Raw genomic sequence first — 18,420 nt, forward strand, 5'->3', positions numbered from 1 at the left:
ACACACACACACACACACACACACACACACACACACACACACACACACGCACAGACTCGTCATTAATTTCCGGAGCCATCGTTCTCTCTTTCTTCCCCTGAGAAACGTTTCAATATTTTTCTGCCAACGTTATGCATATTTATGCTTACATCCTCTCCGCTTCACTAAATGTCACTGGAAATGTTTATTTTTCTAATGAAGCCATTTTCATATTTTACTCTTATTTCCTCCTCCTCCTCCTTCTACTCCTCCTCCTCCTACTCCTACTCCACCTAGTTCCCGCCTCTTGTCTTTGTTTGAATTAGTCATTCCTCCTGAAAATGACCATGCAGCTCTGCACACTGTTGTTTCTCTTTCTCATTACCATAATGTCTCTCAACTTCAGACGAGTTTTCGTCCTCTGCTAATTCCATGCACACTTAGTTTCAACTCACTCGCTGAGCCTCTGAGGAGAAACGCTGTCTTTGTTACAATTACTCCCACCGTTGATCTTCTGGAGGTCCTGTGGGACTCTGCATACAGGGGTAGTTTTTAGAGTCGCTCTTTTTCCCATGATGCAACCAAAGCCAAAGGAACTGCCTATAAAAGAGCCGACTCACAATTCTCTCCTCCGGCTAAGAAAGCTTTGTCAGACCCAGACAGAACATTTCAAGTTTGAACATGTTCTAGAAGTTCAGCATTGAGTGATGAGCATAAATATGTATATGCTCTCTCTCGACCTCTCTCTCTCACACACACGTGCACACACACACGTGCACACACAGCCTAGAACACAACCATAGTTTTAGATGTACAATTGTGCCTCCAAGTCTGTGTGAAATGTTCTTAGGGAAAATAATTACCAACAGCTGCCAAAAGTGTGAACGAGTCTAACAACCACACGAACCACTTCACCACTTTGTAATCCAAACTGTACAATCTGCTTGTGTCCCGTTCACAACACAGATACAGCTTGTCTGAACAAAGTAGCTGTCTTTAACTGTGGTGTGTGATGGGGAGAGGAGGGAGAAAAAACACATGCTCTGATTAGTAGGTAACTAGGTTTTTTTTTAAGTTCATGGTCTGCACCCCAAATCCCACTTCGTGATCTGGAGAAATAGGAACATATATTTAACAGTGGCAGACAGTTGAGGAAATATCCCATCAGCCATTACAGCTGTTTACCTTATGGGAAAACAACATGATTTCACATGTGGAAAATCAATTAATTTCATGTGAAATCATGTGAAACCATGTGGTTTTGGAGCAATTCACATGTGGATTTTCACATGTGATTATAGCACCTTTTTCATGTGGAAGTTTGTGAAACCATGTGGTTTGGGAACACTTCACACGTGCCCCCTCAGATTTGTCCTTTAAAAATACATATGTTTCTCTGTAATACTACTAGCCACCTAGCAATTTTATGAAGTTGTCTTTAGCCCAGATAGGTTCCCAATCTCCCATCCACATAACTAGCTACCAAGAAGCCATTTCTTGGTAGCTAGTACAGGTAACTGCCAAAATAAAAGGAAACACTAACATAAAGTGTCTCAATGCACCTTGGCCATAGATTCTACAAGTGTTTGGAACTCTAGAGGGATGCGACACCATTCTCCCACAAGATATTCCATTATTTGGTGTTTTATTGATGGAAAAGGTGCCGTTACAGAATCTCCAAAAAGTGTTCAATTGGATTGAGATCTGTTGACTGAGAACACCATGATTACATAACCTTTCACATGTGAAATCATGTGGAACCATGTGCTTTTGGAACACTTCACGTGATGATATTTCACATAACCTTTCACGTGTATTCAAATTTTCACATGATGCCCTGCCAACAAATATGAGTCATTAGGATCTCCCCGGAACATCACAAAATAGCTGCAGTGTTTTCAACAGTACATAATTGACTCAGTAATTCAAATTCAACATGTCGTCACCTGGGATTTAAACTCACAACCTCTTGGTTGACAATAATCCGATATTCCTGCTAACTCACTGTGTCTGTGTCAAAGACTGATTTCACCTGTATTCCTACACTTTGGACTTCAAAGTAAATCTCAGCTTTGTATAATACACTAAGAGAATCTGTAATATTTATCAGAGTGATTCAGGAGTAACGTTAAAACAGAACAATATGCCAGAATAATATGCTAATAAATATGCAAACATGCTAATAAATCCTGAGGTTGTGAGTTCAAATCCCAGGTGGGGTCATGTTGGAAAGTCAGTACTAAGTGATCGTGTCAAATGAAATCATACTGTCATTGATTGAAAAAATACATGATTTTTAGCTGAACAGCCTACAACTCACATGTGGAATTGCATTTTCACGTGAAAAAAAAATCACATGTGAAAACTGAATTTGCATATTCACATGTTGTCACGATCGTCGTAATGAGCGGACCAAGGCGCAGCGTGATTGAAGTTCCACATCTTTATTACGGTGAAACAAAAACAATTAAAGCAATAACGAAACGTGAAAATAGTGGTGCACACAAAACAATATCCCACAAACACAGGTGGGAAAAATGGCTACCTAAATGTGATCCCCAATTAGAGGAAACGATTACCAGCTGCCTCCAATTGGGAACCATACAAAACACCAACATAGAAATATTGAACTAGAACAGCCCCTGACCTACTACACCATAGAGAACCATGGGCTCTCTATGGCCAGGGCGTGCCACACGTGCAAATCTAACTATCACATTTATTTAACTAGGCAAGTCAGTTAAGAACAATTTCTTATTTACCATGACGAACTAAGAACAGTGGGTTAACTGCCTTGTTCAGGGGTAGAACGACACATTTTTACCTCGTCAGCTAAGGGCTTTGATCTAGCAACCTTTCGGTTATTGGTCCTACGCTCAACCTGCCACCCCACATTGGTTAAATATTTGTACACTATTTTAGCTCAACAGTGTACCACTTACCTTAAAACCCCTATATCATTTTATTCCTTAGAAAAAAACACATTTAAAATTAGCTGTTTCACATGTGAAATAATTGTTTTCACATGTTGAGCTGAAAACAAGAGACACACGTGAGGTCAGTTGTTTACATGTGAAACCATGCACACATGTATTCAATATATAGTTCACATGTTAACACCACCTTTTCACATGTGAGGAGAATAACGTGTTTTCACCTCACATGTCATTTGCAGATTCACATGTGGAATTTGAAGTTACACATGTGAAAATCGAATTTGCCCTTTCACATGTGAAAAATTTTCAAATGTTTTCACGTGCAGTTTCACGGTATAACATGTTGAAATGTTGCATCCCCATGTTGTCACATTTATTTCACATCAGATCACGTTTTTACATGTGCTCCAATGTTTTAATTTGTGAAGTTTCATGTTTTTAGATGTTGCTTTTACATGTTGACACGTTATCACATTAACTTCACATAAGATCACATGTGAAATGTATATATTTTTTGAATAAGGGTTCATACTGATAAATAAAGAGAGAAGAGGTAAAGCTACAACACAGAGGTGACTGTCCAACATAGTGCCTGTCCAAAATATCACCATAGTTTTTTTTTTTTTTTACAAAAACCTACAGCCAATATGAATATTACTGTACATATTCATCAAGGTTTTCTATGGCATTGACTATGTTATCATCAAAAGTAACAGTTACAGTTCATATGATTAATTCCAGGGCTCAGTGTGCCATACCATAGGCTTGATATGACATCAGGACTGGCAACACACACCCAGTCATTTGGGGGCAGAGCTGAAAATATCGCCTTTATTGTGCAGCTGTAATCGGAAAACTGACATGGAGGGCCCTCTAATGGGTGGCCATATTCTGTTTGCGTCCCAAATGGCACCTCATTCCTTATAAAGTACACCATGACCCTGATCAAAAGTAGGGCACTAAATAAGGAATAGGGTGCCATTTGGGATGCGGGCTACATTAATCCTGCTGCAACCTACATTAATCCTGCTGCTTAGTCACTCTTAATTTTCCAAGCAGATTAGCCTTCAATGACTGACTATAGTCTATTTTCTGTTGATTAGAAAATAAATACCTTACCCTGAGTTTGTTTTTAATAAATTAACATATGTTTTGGTCTATTGGGCAGTTCTCTTCTCTTCGGGGAAAGAAGAAGAAGCAAGCAGAAGTCAAGGCTCACCTAATGAAATTAAACCGACAGCCCAGCTCACAAGGAGAAAAAAAGAAAATGTCTGCTTTTGTGCTTTGGCTAATTATACCACAGGAATGTATTAAAGATTACTGTGGGATATGAAGGGGCAAATCTTTTAAATGGCTCTCTCATTGTTCCCTCACAATCCCCTTCATTTCAGATATGGCAGCTGCCTCAGCCACCATTGTGAAATTACCCTGTCCCATTGTTCCAAAGCCTTGTTATCCACAAGACACACGAGTCTAGTTAGTGGCGCTTTGATAGAGGGGCCCAGTACCTCTCTAACATAGTGTTATCTGCAAGAGGGGGAATTACCAGTGGTGGATGGAATAAAGCAGCTCCTTCCTCTCTCTCTCTAAGAAGACTAAGAAGACTGTGCACCATTAGTTGGGGTCATGACTGTCTTATGTTGCTCCACTTCCAATTTGATATTTGCAATTGAAGAGGAGATGTAGGCTATATATACAGTGGTGGGAAAAAAAGTACCCAATAAAAGTAAAGATACCTTTACAGAAAATGACTAAAGTAAAAGTAACTCAGTAAAATACTACTTGAGTAAAATCTAAAAGTACCTGGTTTTAAATATGCTTAAGTATCAAAAGTAAAAGTAAAAGCAAAAGTATAAATCATTTCAAAATTCCTTATATTAAGAAAACCAGACAGCACAATGTTCTTATTTATTTATTTACGGATAGCCAGGGGCACATTCCAACACTCAGACATCATTTACAAATGAAGCATTTGTGTTTAGTGAGTCCGCCAGATCAGAGGCAGTAGGGATGAGCAGGTTGTTCTCTTGATTGGTGCGTGAATTGAACCATTTCCTGTCCTGCTAAGCATTCAACATTTAATGATGACTTTTTTGGTGTCAGGGTAAAGAGTTAAAAGTACATCCTTTTCTTTAGGAATGTAGTGAAGTAAAAGTAAAAGTTGTCCAAAATATAAATGGAAAAATACAGATTCCAAAAAACAAAACTACTTAAGTATTATTTTAAAGTAGTTTTACTTAAGTACTTTACACCACTGTATATATTCAGTATTGTGCCTTTTATTAGTATTTGGCATTGTTAACCCTTTATACATGCTTACATTCTTCTGTAGTCTTATAATAAGAGCGCTGATGTAAAGATCCAAGGTATAGTCTATTGTTTTTGATCATGGAATGAATTGACAGTATAAGAGTATAAAAATGAAAAAAGCCTTTTCGATTTTGATAACCTTCCCTGAAAAAATATAAATAATTATTTCTGCTTTGCGATTTTAATTAAATGAAGACCCAAGAGTCTAATCATAAGTCTACACTTGTTTGTAAATATAGAAGTCTTATTAGACATATGGGAATTCCCCAGCAGGTCGTCTCTCTTGACACCACCTACAGGCCGGAGATAGCTACCGTTACTGTGGTTACTGCGGTCACACTATTGCACACCGGATAATGCACTACTTACTCTTGACTTCACTCTAATGTGTCTGCTTGGGTTCAACCTATGGGTTTAAATTTTATCGTCCGAAGCTCTCTGTAGGAGTCCGTCTCCAAGACACCCTTTCCTGCTTCCAGACACTCCAACCTCGGTGCCACCCTGGTGTGTTTAGAATGCAGTCAGAGTCAATGTATTCCACCCTCTAAATATCAGGGCGGGATGTCGTTTTCGTGCGTTTGATGTGATTAATTTCAATATGAAGGCAATGGGAGTTAAATCTATTTTAATGAATAGCCTAACAACCTCCTAAGGTATTTGTAACGTTGACATATAGGAGTTCAGCTTGTTTAAATGATCATGTCAATCAATAACTCACATTTGTTTTATGTTCACAATATCCATATTATTCAAATCATGACACAGGGTCATTTCTGGCCAATAGCAAGTTCCAGACTCACAGGACTGCGTGCGCCCTGTGCACGCTGGAGTCCAGGTCTCTCAAAGGTCTCTCTATACACTCTAAGAAAAAAAGTGCTATATCAAACCTCAAAGGGTCATTCGCTGTCCCCATATCAGAACCCGTTTGGTTGCAGGTAAAAACCAATATAGGTTCCATGTAGAACCCTTTCCACAGAGAGTTCTACATAAAACTCAAAATTGTACTTGAAACCAAAAAGGGTTATCCTATTGGGGTCCATTTTTTTCTAAGAGTGTACCTGCAATTGATCAGGTACTTGCTAATCAATAATAAGTGTACATTTAAACACATTAAATGTGAGAATTCAAGAAGACTGTTCATACGAAGTCCATATAGCCTGTAAGAATGCAATTTGGAGCAATGGCTGTTTATTACTAGATCGTTACACAAAACGTATCAATAATAGTGTTGAACGTATGAGTAAGATGAATGGCAGTTGTATTAGGACACATCTGATACAGTGCTGATACAGTGCTTATTTTGTGGGTGTGTTCAAATGTGTCCTAATATCTAATGTGACTCAGTCTATTCTGTAGACTGCGATAAGACAGCCAGGCGGTTGAATCTACATCTCGATTGTCGAGGCAACCCCCTGGTAAATGGGCGTGTGACTGGCTGGCTGGGTCCCGAGACACCGGAGACTCCAAACGAAGCCTGTGTTCTCAACAGCGCTACAGTAGCTGAGCACACACGCAGGAGAGGTGCGTGACGCGCTGTACAGAGGGAGGAATAAGAAATGCTAAATTCGAGTCAAGCAGTCAATGCATTCAATCAATCAATGCTCTATAGGATATTGAAATTTTCTAACCTCGGGTGATATTTTGGACTGACTTTTACCGGCGCCGTGCTACTCATTGTAAGCGCAAATCCCGTATCCCTCACTTGATACTACTGACAGCAGCGGATAGCTGGCTGTGTGTACGCTGAGCTGAGTCTCCGGGAAGGAATTGGCAGCGGGTGCGTGCCTTTGCGCGGAGCAGAGGTGCTGAGCTTCAGGGTTGCCCGGACCGGCCCCGGCGTACTACAGGCTACGGATTGACAGGAGAAATATTTGGGAATTGACTTCCTCTCTCGTCAGCGGTGGACACCTGTCCTTTCCTGTGGTTGTTTTTGAGGTTAACGGATTTGGAAGGAGGTGCGGAGACTTTGACAGAGAAACAGAGAGGGCATACTCTCAGCCTGCCGAAAACTGCTTCGCTTCGATATTGGATACATATGGGGTTGTGAGTGAGTCTACAAGACGCAGGTGAATGCAGTTATTTTTCTTTAAGTGGCTTGAATTCAGAAGAGACAGAACAATGTTGCTATATGAGGAACACTGAGCGAAGCGTGCTCTTAGCTTTCATTCACATGGTGTTAAAAATACAGCGCATTTGAGTGGGCTACTATCCCCCTGAACAGCATAGAACGTAGGGTACGGGCACGTTTTGTATCGCTTGAAATGTTGAATTACTCTGTATTTCAGATTTACAGTGTCACATGTAAGGAATGTTAGGCGCCCTTGGATTCATGTAGAGTAGTTGCACAGAGTATTTTATCCTGTGACTTGGTGAGCATAGCAGCTGGTCGAAAGCATTTCATCTTGAATGCAAGTCCTCTTTTTGTGCAGTGCCATAAGGTAGTCTAAAAAGCCAAATTGCTTGATGCTTTGCACTGCCATTGATTTCTCCCTAAATCTCAACATGACGTTTTAATGAATGCTTTATCGCGATTCATGCGTTAACCGCTTTTACAATTAGGACATCTACATAGCCCATTGATGCGTAAAAATAGATATATGGTATAAAAAAAATCTATTCATATTGCAAATCTATATCTCTTCTTTAGAATGATAATTCGATATTGAATGCCAAATAGCATTTGAAGGAGGCTTTTCTCTCCTAGGGAGCTCCCTTGAATTCAGAATTAGCGGAGCGTCTTTGAGAGAGGTCGTTTGGCACACACAAATACAAGTTTTGGAGGCAGTAGTGGTCTATGTTATTGTCCTCCAGTCGAGCTGTTTGTTAGCGTAGTTTAGTGACATCCAGTAGCCAGTGACAGTGTGACAGTCCATCTCCAACAGAGGAGGGATAGTGAAAGAGAGCTAGCGCCCGTGTGCGCTGTCACGTTCAGGTCTGACTGGAAGTCTGCAAGTGAGACGGAGAGAGTCTCGGAAAAAGAACCCAGACCTCAGCTTTTAAAGAGAGAGAGGCGTCCATAGGTTGGGCTATGCATATTTGTAATCAAACCAATCAGAGACCTCTGATATTTAGGCTCTAGCAACCAGGCTGAAGCAGGCAGCACACCCGCTCAAAAGAAGAAAAGCGGCCGCAATTTAGGGGTCGTATCCATCGTTTTAAGCCTCTATTATGGCAATGACTTTCGCCAGATGTTAGTATTACTAGTTCGTGTCTTGTCAGATTTGAGAATCAGCAGAGGGCGAAAGGGAACAACGCGAGCTTGATTTGCTAATGTGCCCACTTTTGAAACGAATATCACCACCACTGTTGCTTACTCTCAATATTTCTTTCCATTTAGCACCGACGGATTACCTCTTGCCTGGTCATCGTTTCCAAGGAGTTGAAACGGGAGTGGTGCTGGCGCCGGGGATTTTTACTTATTCTTTTACTCGCTCCGACTACTTGTGTGGAGGAAATGGCAACGCCAGTGTTTGAGAGAGGACCCCAACTGGAAGAGAGAGGAAACCGGACCTGAATGACAGGATACAGCAGCCGACCTGAGACATATCCAGACACATTTCAACTGCTTTAGTCAAGACACTTCTGCTTTATTTGTTTTCTTTCGGCCCAAGCTTGAAAATAAGGAAGAATAACAGGACCTGAAAAACCTTGGGAGGGGTTTTATTTCGGTTTTCGTTTTTCCTCATTTTATTTTGTTTCTAACAAAACAAGGATGCATTGTGGATTAGTGCTGTTCCTCTTAATGGGAATCTTCTTCGTCGCTAAGGCTTTCAAAAATGGTAAGTGACAACTGATATTCCCCCGGCTGTGCTGGGCTAGCCTATTTATCCTGATGTTTTTAAGGATGAACCGTCTCCAACCCTTCGCTGATGTTTTTCTGACTCGTTACGCGTTCACCTGCCTGTCTTCCCTGCGGGTTAGTGCTGCCATTGTCACAGATACATTACTGTAGTGTGGGTCGCTCTATTTTTCAGATGTTATTAAACGTTTGGGCACAGTAGACTAGTGCTAGGGTACTTCCCTCTTTCTTTGCTGTAGCAAATACATGTAGGCGGCACTTTATTGCTTCGTTTCCACTATGAGCAAACTTCTTTACGATAGAATGAATAGAGAGACATAAGAAAGAATGAACCGCAACATTTCAAATTCTGTTGAATATTGCATTGTATCCTATTCAAAACACATTTTCAAGTACTTTACATGGCAGATGGTAGCTATAACACAAAAGCATGACTGCGCACACATAAATGAAGATAAAGTGAGAGGCTAATTTGGACTACTTGAAGTGGCGTGTCTCTAGACACGAGGAAGGGCTCGTTATTCTCCGGCGCTTGTAAAAAATGGTCTGTGTGAAAAGGGAAACAAGTTTTATAAGGATCTGCGTGAATCTAACAAACATTACGAGCATCATTCGTTAATATAGATTACTCAGCAAACGAAAAGTAGATGGCATAGATATTTTGTTTTATGTTATAGGCTACATAGGCTACCCCAAAAACAAATAAATTATGCTCCTCACAGATAATCTGTGAAAAAACTAGAGTCTATCATTTTTTATTGTTTGGCGTTATTGCCATATAACACATTGTCTACAAGTCGCATGGCACCATATGTGCCATTCCCATGGAGACTCAGCCATACCCCGGCACAGCCACAGTGTGTGTAGCAGCAGCTCTCCGTTCACTCTCGGTCTACTACATGAATCCATTACTCCCTGCCGGGGCTAATGGTCCTTGGTCATTAGGAGTTGTTCTAGATAATAGCTGTTTGTGACATTTCACAGAATTCTTTACTAGCCTATTTATAAAAAAACATTTTTTACTTTGACAAGCGATTAACATCAACCGTGTTGGCCCAACACCACTACAATTAACAGTAGGCTATAGGCGAAACTTTTCCTAATGTTTGTGAACAATTGTGTTGTATACCATCCTTATATATGCCTGTCAAATAAAATGTGTACCATACTGTGTTATCTGAGCAAATTAATACAATACAAAGTCAATATAACACATTTATCAAAATGTGGGAGAAATTCATAATCTTTAGCGCATTGACTGTCAGAAATGATTGACTTTACCGTGTGTCTTCACGCATGTAGACCTAACCAAAGTAGCCAAAACGCATATTCCATTTGTTTGGTATCTAGTTTAGACATATTTAGACACTGTGGGTATATGTTTATATGGAGTTAGCTTAATTTATCAGCCTAAATATATATTTATAAAAATTATTCAAACAATCATGTTCGACTCCAGTTTGATTTTGAAAACAGTCTCTATCTTCATCGGGACAATATTCTGATTAAAAAACACACTTTTTCTGCATTAAATTCTAGCCAATATTATTGATTCATTTGAATCCCTGCGTCTGTGTCACTTTGGGCTGTTGTGCTAACTGTCTTTTCTCCCCTTTCTTTCTTGCAGACAAGTGTGGGGACAACATCAGAATAACCAATGCGAATTACCTCACCTCGCCTGGGTATCCGACATCATATTTGCCATCTCAGAAATGCGTTTGGGTGATAACAGCGCCTGGACCTCACCAAAGAATTCTAATCAACTTTAACCCGCATTTTGATCTCGAGGACAGAGAGTGCAAGTAAGTTGACTTGGCTGCCCACTACACCGTTCATGCATATTGTACATGAAAGCCCGCCATCTAGTGGCTATGGAATTATTGCGAGCGCAGCGCTGCCTGCATGTGCGAGGCAGGAGTGTTTAAAAAAAAAACTTGCTTCAGTTTATTTTCTTGTCATTGTCTGAGAAGGATTTTACTCAAAGGACTTAATATTTTCAGGTTCTCATGGGTCTTTCCATTGAGGAAGTAAGCCCATTTAGTCTAAACTTCGATACATTATACATTTCTCTTCCTCTTCTCATCATAGTCCATTAGAAGGGGAACTGACCCATCCTGCTGGGTCAGTTACAGTTCCATGTTTGACTTTTAAGCTTTAAGGTGTTATGCCACTCTAGGTCAAACGGTTAACCTGTTGTCGGGGAGGTCTAAGCCGGGCAGCCAGGCTATGAAACCGGAGCTCCACAGTAATGTGATGAGCCTGCTGCCTCCCTGTGTCAGTGGTGCCCTGAGGTGAAGCAATGTCTCAGCCTGGGCTGGCTGGCTGCCTATCCCTCTGTCTCTGCCTGCGCCCCAAACCCTGCCCTGTTCCCGGTTCCCTGTGTGTGTTCCCTCTGTGCCTTTGTTTACGCTGGAGGGGCAGCTAGAGAACACAGAGTGAACAGGGATGGATACTGTTACTGTATCCCCACTACGCACTACATCCAAGCTCTCTCTCTTTCTCTCTCACTGCTATGCCATTTGTGTTTTCACTGAATACCACATAGGCCCGTAGATTGCACTGTTTTAATAGGATCTCTGCCCACTGGGCACAGACGTCAGTTTAACAACTAGGTTTGGTCTACACTTGATTGAGTTGTCAGCTAATGTGGATTCAAAGTGAACTCAACAATTATATGAACCATGTCATTGGATTTAGGTGAAAAGGTTGGTGAAAAAAAAGACACTGTGGGTTATACCGCTTTACTGCTTCTATAAAGGGCCATTCTGTGATTTACTGCTTCATAAAGGGCCATTCTGTGATTTACTGCTTCTATAAAGGGCCATTCTGTGATTTACTGCTTCTATAAAGGGCCATTCTGTGATTTACTGCCTGGTTGACCACTGCCGTCTTCCAGAGGAGGATCCTGGTGGTCCTGACTTTTCCTAGCTCAGATTTAATCACCCAGGGACTGTTAAAATGTCGCCAGGCACAAGGTTACTGTGTGTGTGTGTGTGTGTGCGTGCGTGTGTGTGTGTGTGTGTGTACGCGTGTGTGTGTGCGCGTGTGTGTGTGTGTGCGTGTGTGTGTATGCGTGTGTGTGTGCGTGTGTGTGTGTGTGTGTGTGTGTGTGTGTGTGTGTGTGTGTGTGTGTGTGTGTGTGTGTGTGTGTGTGTGGACATATAGAAAGAGGAAACAATACTTTTGTTAATGGAATTAACCAGGAATGAGTTTCCTGTGTTTAAACACACACACACAAAAAACAAGGAATTCAGCCTCAAGGCACAAAATGCAATATGGCTTCCCTTTTTTCAGTTGAAAAGAAATGTCCTCGGTGAACTTCAAGTTTGAGCATTTCCGTGTTGTGTACAAATGATTTCTAACGTTTCAGTCCACATCCATTGAAGGGTTCTGTTTTCCACGTTGGGGCTGACCTACCATGCAGTTAATTGCTTGTCCCCCCGTACATTTGTTAGTTGCGTATAAAGAGCATGTTATTTTCCTTGTTCCAGCCTTTGCCAAACGTCCTTATTATGTTTGGAGCAGAGCCAGGGTTTACAGTGTTTTTACTGTGTAATGCTGCCCGTGGAGTGGTCACGGGTTATAAACCACAGCGCTAGAGGGAAGCACACTAACAACAACTAACCTGCAGAGACATCTTTGAAACTTAATCAAGTCACTAGTGATTCATGTGGTTCATGCAGTTTATGCGTCCCAAATGGCACCTTATTCCCTATTTAGTGCAGTACTTTTGGCCAGAGCCCATAGGGTTTCCCATAAGGCTCTGGCCAAGAGTGGTGCACTCTAGGGAATAGGGTGCAATTTGGGACGCAGTAATATACAGTGGAGAAACAGGGTCAGCTTGACCTCAAGGCTCTTCTACTTGAACCACTTCTCCTCTGCCCTGTTTGGTCTGGCAGCGTTTCATAGTCCACGTTTTAATCCAGCGGTTTTCATGGGACTATAGTTCCACTAGTTTCCCCTTGCGTGGTCACTTTAGACTGGATCGGGAAGATGGCCAGTGACATTGGCTGAGTCCCAAATATCACCCTATCCCCTACATAGTGCACTACTTTTGACCAGAGCCCTGGTCAGAAGTGCTGCACTATATAGGGAATAGGCTGGCGTTTAAGATGCAGCCATTCAATTAGGCTCTCTCATTTTTCATGGCCCTAGGTCTCAACTCATGTAGCCTAATGGTGCTTAGTAAAGGGAAGGCCACTCCTCTTAATAGCTGGAGGGACATGTCATAATGTAGATAAGTCCATTAGGGCATAGGAGGGAGAGATACTGTATGTGCTTCATGGCCTCGGTGTCTTTGTGTCGCTAGATAGCGGTTGGGTTGGTGTGATTTGTACAGCAGCAGTAATCAGACTTCCATGGGCCATCCAGTCGCAGCTCAACTCAGACAAAACAACCCTTGCATAATGGAAACTGATGAAGGCAAGTCCCAGAATGGAAGCCTTGCCTTGCCTTGCTTATCTGATGGACCAGTGCGTAGGGGGTAAGCAGGCAGCTACAATGCAAGCCTCAGTGCGCTCCCCTGCAATTTAATTATTGGTCCAAATGGAACACACATGCTCCACATGTGCTCCTACATTGCCGTTATCAGCCAACCAAACAGAAACCAAACAAAAGGCTGAGTCTACCTCTGTTGTTACACGTGTGACTGGCTGACGGGTTTGTTTGAAAGGTTAGGTCTGCATTCCAAATGGTGCCCTATTCCCTTTATAGTGAACTACTTTTGACCTGAGCCTGATGGGCCCTGTGTTCTCCGCTATATAGGGAATAGGGTTCCATTTGGGACTCAGACTCAGTCTACAACTCGTATCCTGAGAGAGTGGAGAGTTGGAGGAAAAGCGTTCACCAGTAGATAAGGACTAAGTGGCCATTGAACGGTGAATGTGGGAAATGTTTACCTTCCCATGCAGTGTTGTATAGACTCTCATGCTGTGTTTTTGGGTTATGCCACCGTTGTAGCTCTCACAAACCAAATGAAGTTTGAGGTAAAAGCCTGGTCCGTCAAGACAAATATTTGGACTCAATTTGCTCTGAAGTTAACTTCAGACTTAGAAAACCTTGCAGAGTGTGATGCTGTTGCTTTCTACAAAAGCTGCTTTGGTTGGAATCAACATTCCACCAATATGATATGCTTTTGACAGCACAATGAATCATTGATGTGCTTGGATCCTCTGACCAAACAAAATATCGGACCAATTCTTTCTATGCCTACATAATGTGAGATCCCCTCATAGCTATGGTGAAGACTGCTTAAGAGTAGAGTTGCCTTTTGACGGAAAGAGGGGTTAAAGTTGAGCGATGGGGTAAGAAAAGGTTTCTATATGAAAATGCCTCTCTGTCCTCTATGTTTTTGAGAAAAGATAGGTTAAAATGGAGAGATGAAAAGAGAGAGGATGATTCCTTCTATATGCGAGTGAGTCTCCTTATTCCTTCCTCCCTCTTCTTTCCGCCTGTCCTGTGTTTGCTGGACCTCAGAGAACAGTGAATTCCTGTGTGACAGCCCATGCAGTCCTGAGATGGCGAGGAGACATGGAGGGTGGGGGGAAATATTCGGGGAATGCCTTCTGAAGAAGGCCCTTTGTGGGGGGAGGAGAGAGGAGGAGAGAGGAGGAGAGAGGAAGAGAGAGGAGGAGAGAGGGAGAAAGCCAGTCAGTCAGTGAGTGAAAGCTTCAGCTCATCTAACACACAGTGCCTCAGAAGTTAAATCCCCACTAGCTGAACTCCCCACTAACTGAGCTCCCCACTAACTGAGCTCCCCACTAACTGAGCTCCCCACTAACTGAGCTCCCCATTAGCTGAGCTCCCCACTAACTGAGCTCCCCACTAACTGAGCTCCCCACTAGCTGAACTCCCCACTAGCTGAGCTCCCCACTAACTGAACTCCCCACTAACTGAACTCCCCACTAACTGAGCTCCCCACTAACTGAGCTCCCCACTAGCTGAACTCCCCACTTCGTCCCCTAGCCCCCCCTCCATCTCCCCTGCTACTGACTGTGACTGCCCGTAACTCAAGGCTTGAAAAAGCAGCCTTTTCTTCTCTCTAATTATGACCCCCTCCCCTCTCCTGTCGAGTAGCCCCCTCAGAGAGCCACATACCCTGCTGGGAAGACAAACACTCTTCGCTGTGGTCTGAGACAATACACATCCTGCCTGCCTGCCCTCTGCCCTCCACTCTCCGCCTGCCCTGCCGGGCATTCCTCCTGGCTAGCCCTGCTGGACTAAAGGCTTGCAACCCAAATGGCACCATATTCCCTGTATAGTGCCCCATAGGGATCTGGTCAAAAGTAGTGCACTATGTAGGGGAAAGGGTTCCATTTGGGACACAGGCCAAGACTACAGACATGAGTTACAGCAGGGAAAAGCAGGGGAAAGTGTACTCAGCCCCCTACTGGTTCTGGAGAGTTCTGTTTTATGTATGTCTTTTTGTTCTGCACGAATCCTAAGACCCTGACTGACTCATAGGTTCGTAACACAACACTTCATGTTTAACAATGAAGACCACCTGTTCCTCTCAGAGTATACGAGGGGTACTGTGAAGAAGGAGGGGGTTTGTGCATGGGACTCAGTGCTGCGACTGCTTCCCTGGTACTGCCACACAAGCCTGCCTGGGCCTGAAGCTCCCTGCTGGGGTTGGGATATCAGTGGGCCTTCTCTCCTCTGTGGAGAGGCTCCATCTCTGTGTGGAAGTGCCCCATAACTCTCCCCAGAAATCCCCTGAATAAAGTGCGCTGACTCTCCCACTCACTTCCCCTCTCACTCCCTGGATGTATCCCATATGCCACCCTATTCCCTATATAGTGCACTTAGTTTGACCAGAGACCTATAAGCCCAATAGGGCACTATAAAAGGAATAGGGTGCCATTTGGGACGCAGACCCTGTCTCACGCTCGTCCGCTGCACAAGCAAATATGGAGGTGGTGAGTGGGCTGCGTGATCGTCCATCAGCCTCCGTTGTCATGGAGGAAAATAAATAAGGCGGGAATGTAATGAGGCTTTTTTAATTCTCTGTCGGGCACGATCAGGCCTTCTAAAACAGGCAGGCAGGCTGTGACCTCTTAGGGCCAGGGGAAGAGATTTGGGCTGACATGAATTGTTGGAGATACTAATAGCCTGACTAACAGACAGGATTTCTAGTTGTTTATGGGTCTCTTTTGTGTGAGTCTGTGTCAGTGAAGCAGTTCCGCTGTACAACATCAAAGCAGAGTTGAGGCGACAGAGGCAGATCTGCTCAACGAGACAAAATGCAGAGAGCAGCAGCGCTGTGTATTTTAACTACAGACGTGGACAATATCGGCTGAAATGATGCACCTGGTCCGCCTCCAGAGTTGTACAGTAGGAAGTACATTGTATCTCAAATTACATTACAGCAGCACCACTGATAGCAATTTGCTTCAAGGTGAGTTGTTGCTCTGAATTATCACAAATTCGCAACTTGCCATAACAGAAAAGAGGACACAGGTTTTTCAGAAAGCCCTGTTTTTCTGGTACATTCACAGCATACAGAAAGACTTCTGGCCAGTCCGGTGACCCATTAAAACTAGTGTAATTAGCATTTCCCAGAAGATGAAAGCCCTGTCTAAACTATCTCTCTGGGGTCATGTTTAAAAGAGAGGTTCACCTCTGTCATAAGATAGAGGACAAAAGGCTTTAAAAAGAGAGTGGTGTAGGAATCCTCTTGACTCTCTCTCTCTCTCTCTCTCTCTCTCTCTCTCTCTCTCTCTCTCTCTCTCTCTCTCTGTCTCTCTCTCGCTCTTTCTCTCTCTCTCTCTCTCTCGCTCGCTCTCTCTCTCATTTCTCTCTTATGTTACGCAAAGGGTTAATGGTGGCAAAAGTCCTTTGGCTAATGAGCAGGATTTAAATGTGTGTGTGTGTGTGTGTGTGTGTGTGTATGTATGTGTGTGTGTGTATGTGTGTGTGTGTGTGTGTGTGTGTGTGTGTGTGTGTGTGTTTATCCCTGGCTTGGGCTAGACTAGAGGAGATGGGTTTTCCGGTAGTGAAGTGTTCACCTTGGCCAGTGTTGGAAGGGCAGCCTGATTGAAAAGCTTTCTTGCCGTGACATCTGCCGTCCTCCCTGCTGCTCTGTCACTACTTTGATTCATGCGCGCCCAGCTCACGCACACCACGACCGGGAGGCGAGCCACTCTTCTACCCCGCAGGAGAGGACTCCACTTCAGAGGAGGAGGAGAAGGAAGAGGAGGGGAAGATGAAACAGGAGGGAGAAGAAGAAAGGAATGATAAGAGGAGTACGGGGACTCAGTCGTAAATCAGAAAAAAGCAGACTTGCAGACCTATAACTCTGCTATGCAACGATATAAAGATATCATGTTTCAGGTTTATTTAATCATCCATGTTCACTGAGAATGGATGATTTAGTATCTGAGTTTTGGTTGGTTGCGACCTGTTTAGTGTTTTCCCTCCAGAGCCATATAAGCATCCCTATATGGATTTTTAGTGGATGATGTCACAGGCCACACAGCTGAGGGATTTCTTGTAGTATGCCTTGCTTTTTATCCAAAACAGACTCCCAGGAAAATAACTTCATGGACAAGTACATGGTTGCATCCCAAATGGCACCATACTCCCTACAAAGTGCACTGTTCCCTGCATTATCTGTATGGGTTCTGATCAAAAGTAGTGCACTATGCAGGGAATAGGGTACCATTGGGATTCAGCCCATGATTAGAGAACTGCATTGTCTCTATCTGGACACAGATCTATGGACTGTAAGAAATTCATACAAATTTGAATTCCAGAGAAAGGCGAAAAAGCATTAAACACTCAGGTCGTAATTCAATTAGAGTGCTGTTTCCAAAGACATTGGCAATATGAGCATGCAGTCTCAACTCACTCGCTTTTTAGATAAGCAACAGATTTTTCTTTAGCTCACCTCCTCACTTCTCTCTCTCTTTCCATGTAAGAGAGGCTGTTTTAAACATGGAGTCTTACTGGTTGCGCTCAAAACAACAAAAGGGGAAAATAAACAAGGGGTAATTATGAGATGGCTGTAGGAAGAAAGGGAAAACAGTACTTCACAATGCTTCTCTTCTCCTCCACCCTCCACCCTCCCAGTCTCTATAGGAAAGAGTCCATGGAATCTTGTTTTAATTGATGAGGCCTATTGGAGGTTGTGGAGGCCTGTTGACGTGGCCGGCTGGGGCTGTAGTCAGTGGTGTTAGTACACCTTGTCTGGGCATGTTAGCCCTGTTTGGTTTAGTGCCGTAGCCCTGAACGGCCCTCGGGGTTTGATTGATGTGCCCTTGTTTCCCAGGTCCTCCCAGGCCTGTTTGTTGCCCTAAAGCCGCCTTGCTTAGTAGGAGAGGCTTTGAAGGCCAAGTGGGTTTGTTTTGCAGTCGGTAGGAAAGTCCTTCTATTTCAGGTTGGCTGGATTCCAAACGT

General features: G+C 43.1%; 1 protein-coding gene across 4 annotated transcripts in view; it reads left to right on the forward strand.

The window, feature by feature from the left end:
• The first annotated feature begins 6,632 nt into the window (after positions 1-6,632).
• The window catches only part of LOC110536591 (neuropilin-1a), an 82,129-nt gene continuing 70,341 nt past the window's right edge, over positions 6,633-18,420 (forward strand). The window contains exons 1-3 of one of the 4 annotated variants that reach the window (XM_036935242.1): positions 6,633-7,291; positions 8,563-9,004; positions 10,652-10,826. In XM_036935242.1, the coding sequence (XP_036791137.1) occupies positions 8,938-9,004; positions 10,652-10,826 (242 nt within the window). In that variant the 5' untranslated portion in view covers positions 6,633-7,291; positions 8,563-8,937. Of the gene's footprint in view, positions 7,292-8,065; positions 9,005-10,651; positions 10,827-18,420 lie in introns of those variants that run through there. The other 3 variants (XM_036935243.1, XM_036935241.1, XM_036935244.1) reach the window with 3 other exon arrangements.

Source organism: Oncorhynchus mykiss, chromosome 11, assembly GCF_013265735.2.
Source record: "Oncorhynchus mykiss isolate Arlee chromosome 11, USDA_OmykA_1.1, whole genome shotgun sequence".
In the NCBI taxonomy this organism is placed as follows: domain Eukaryota; kingdom Metazoa; phylum Chordata; class Actinopteri; order Salmoniformes; family Salmonidae; genus Oncorhynchus; species Oncorhynchus mykiss.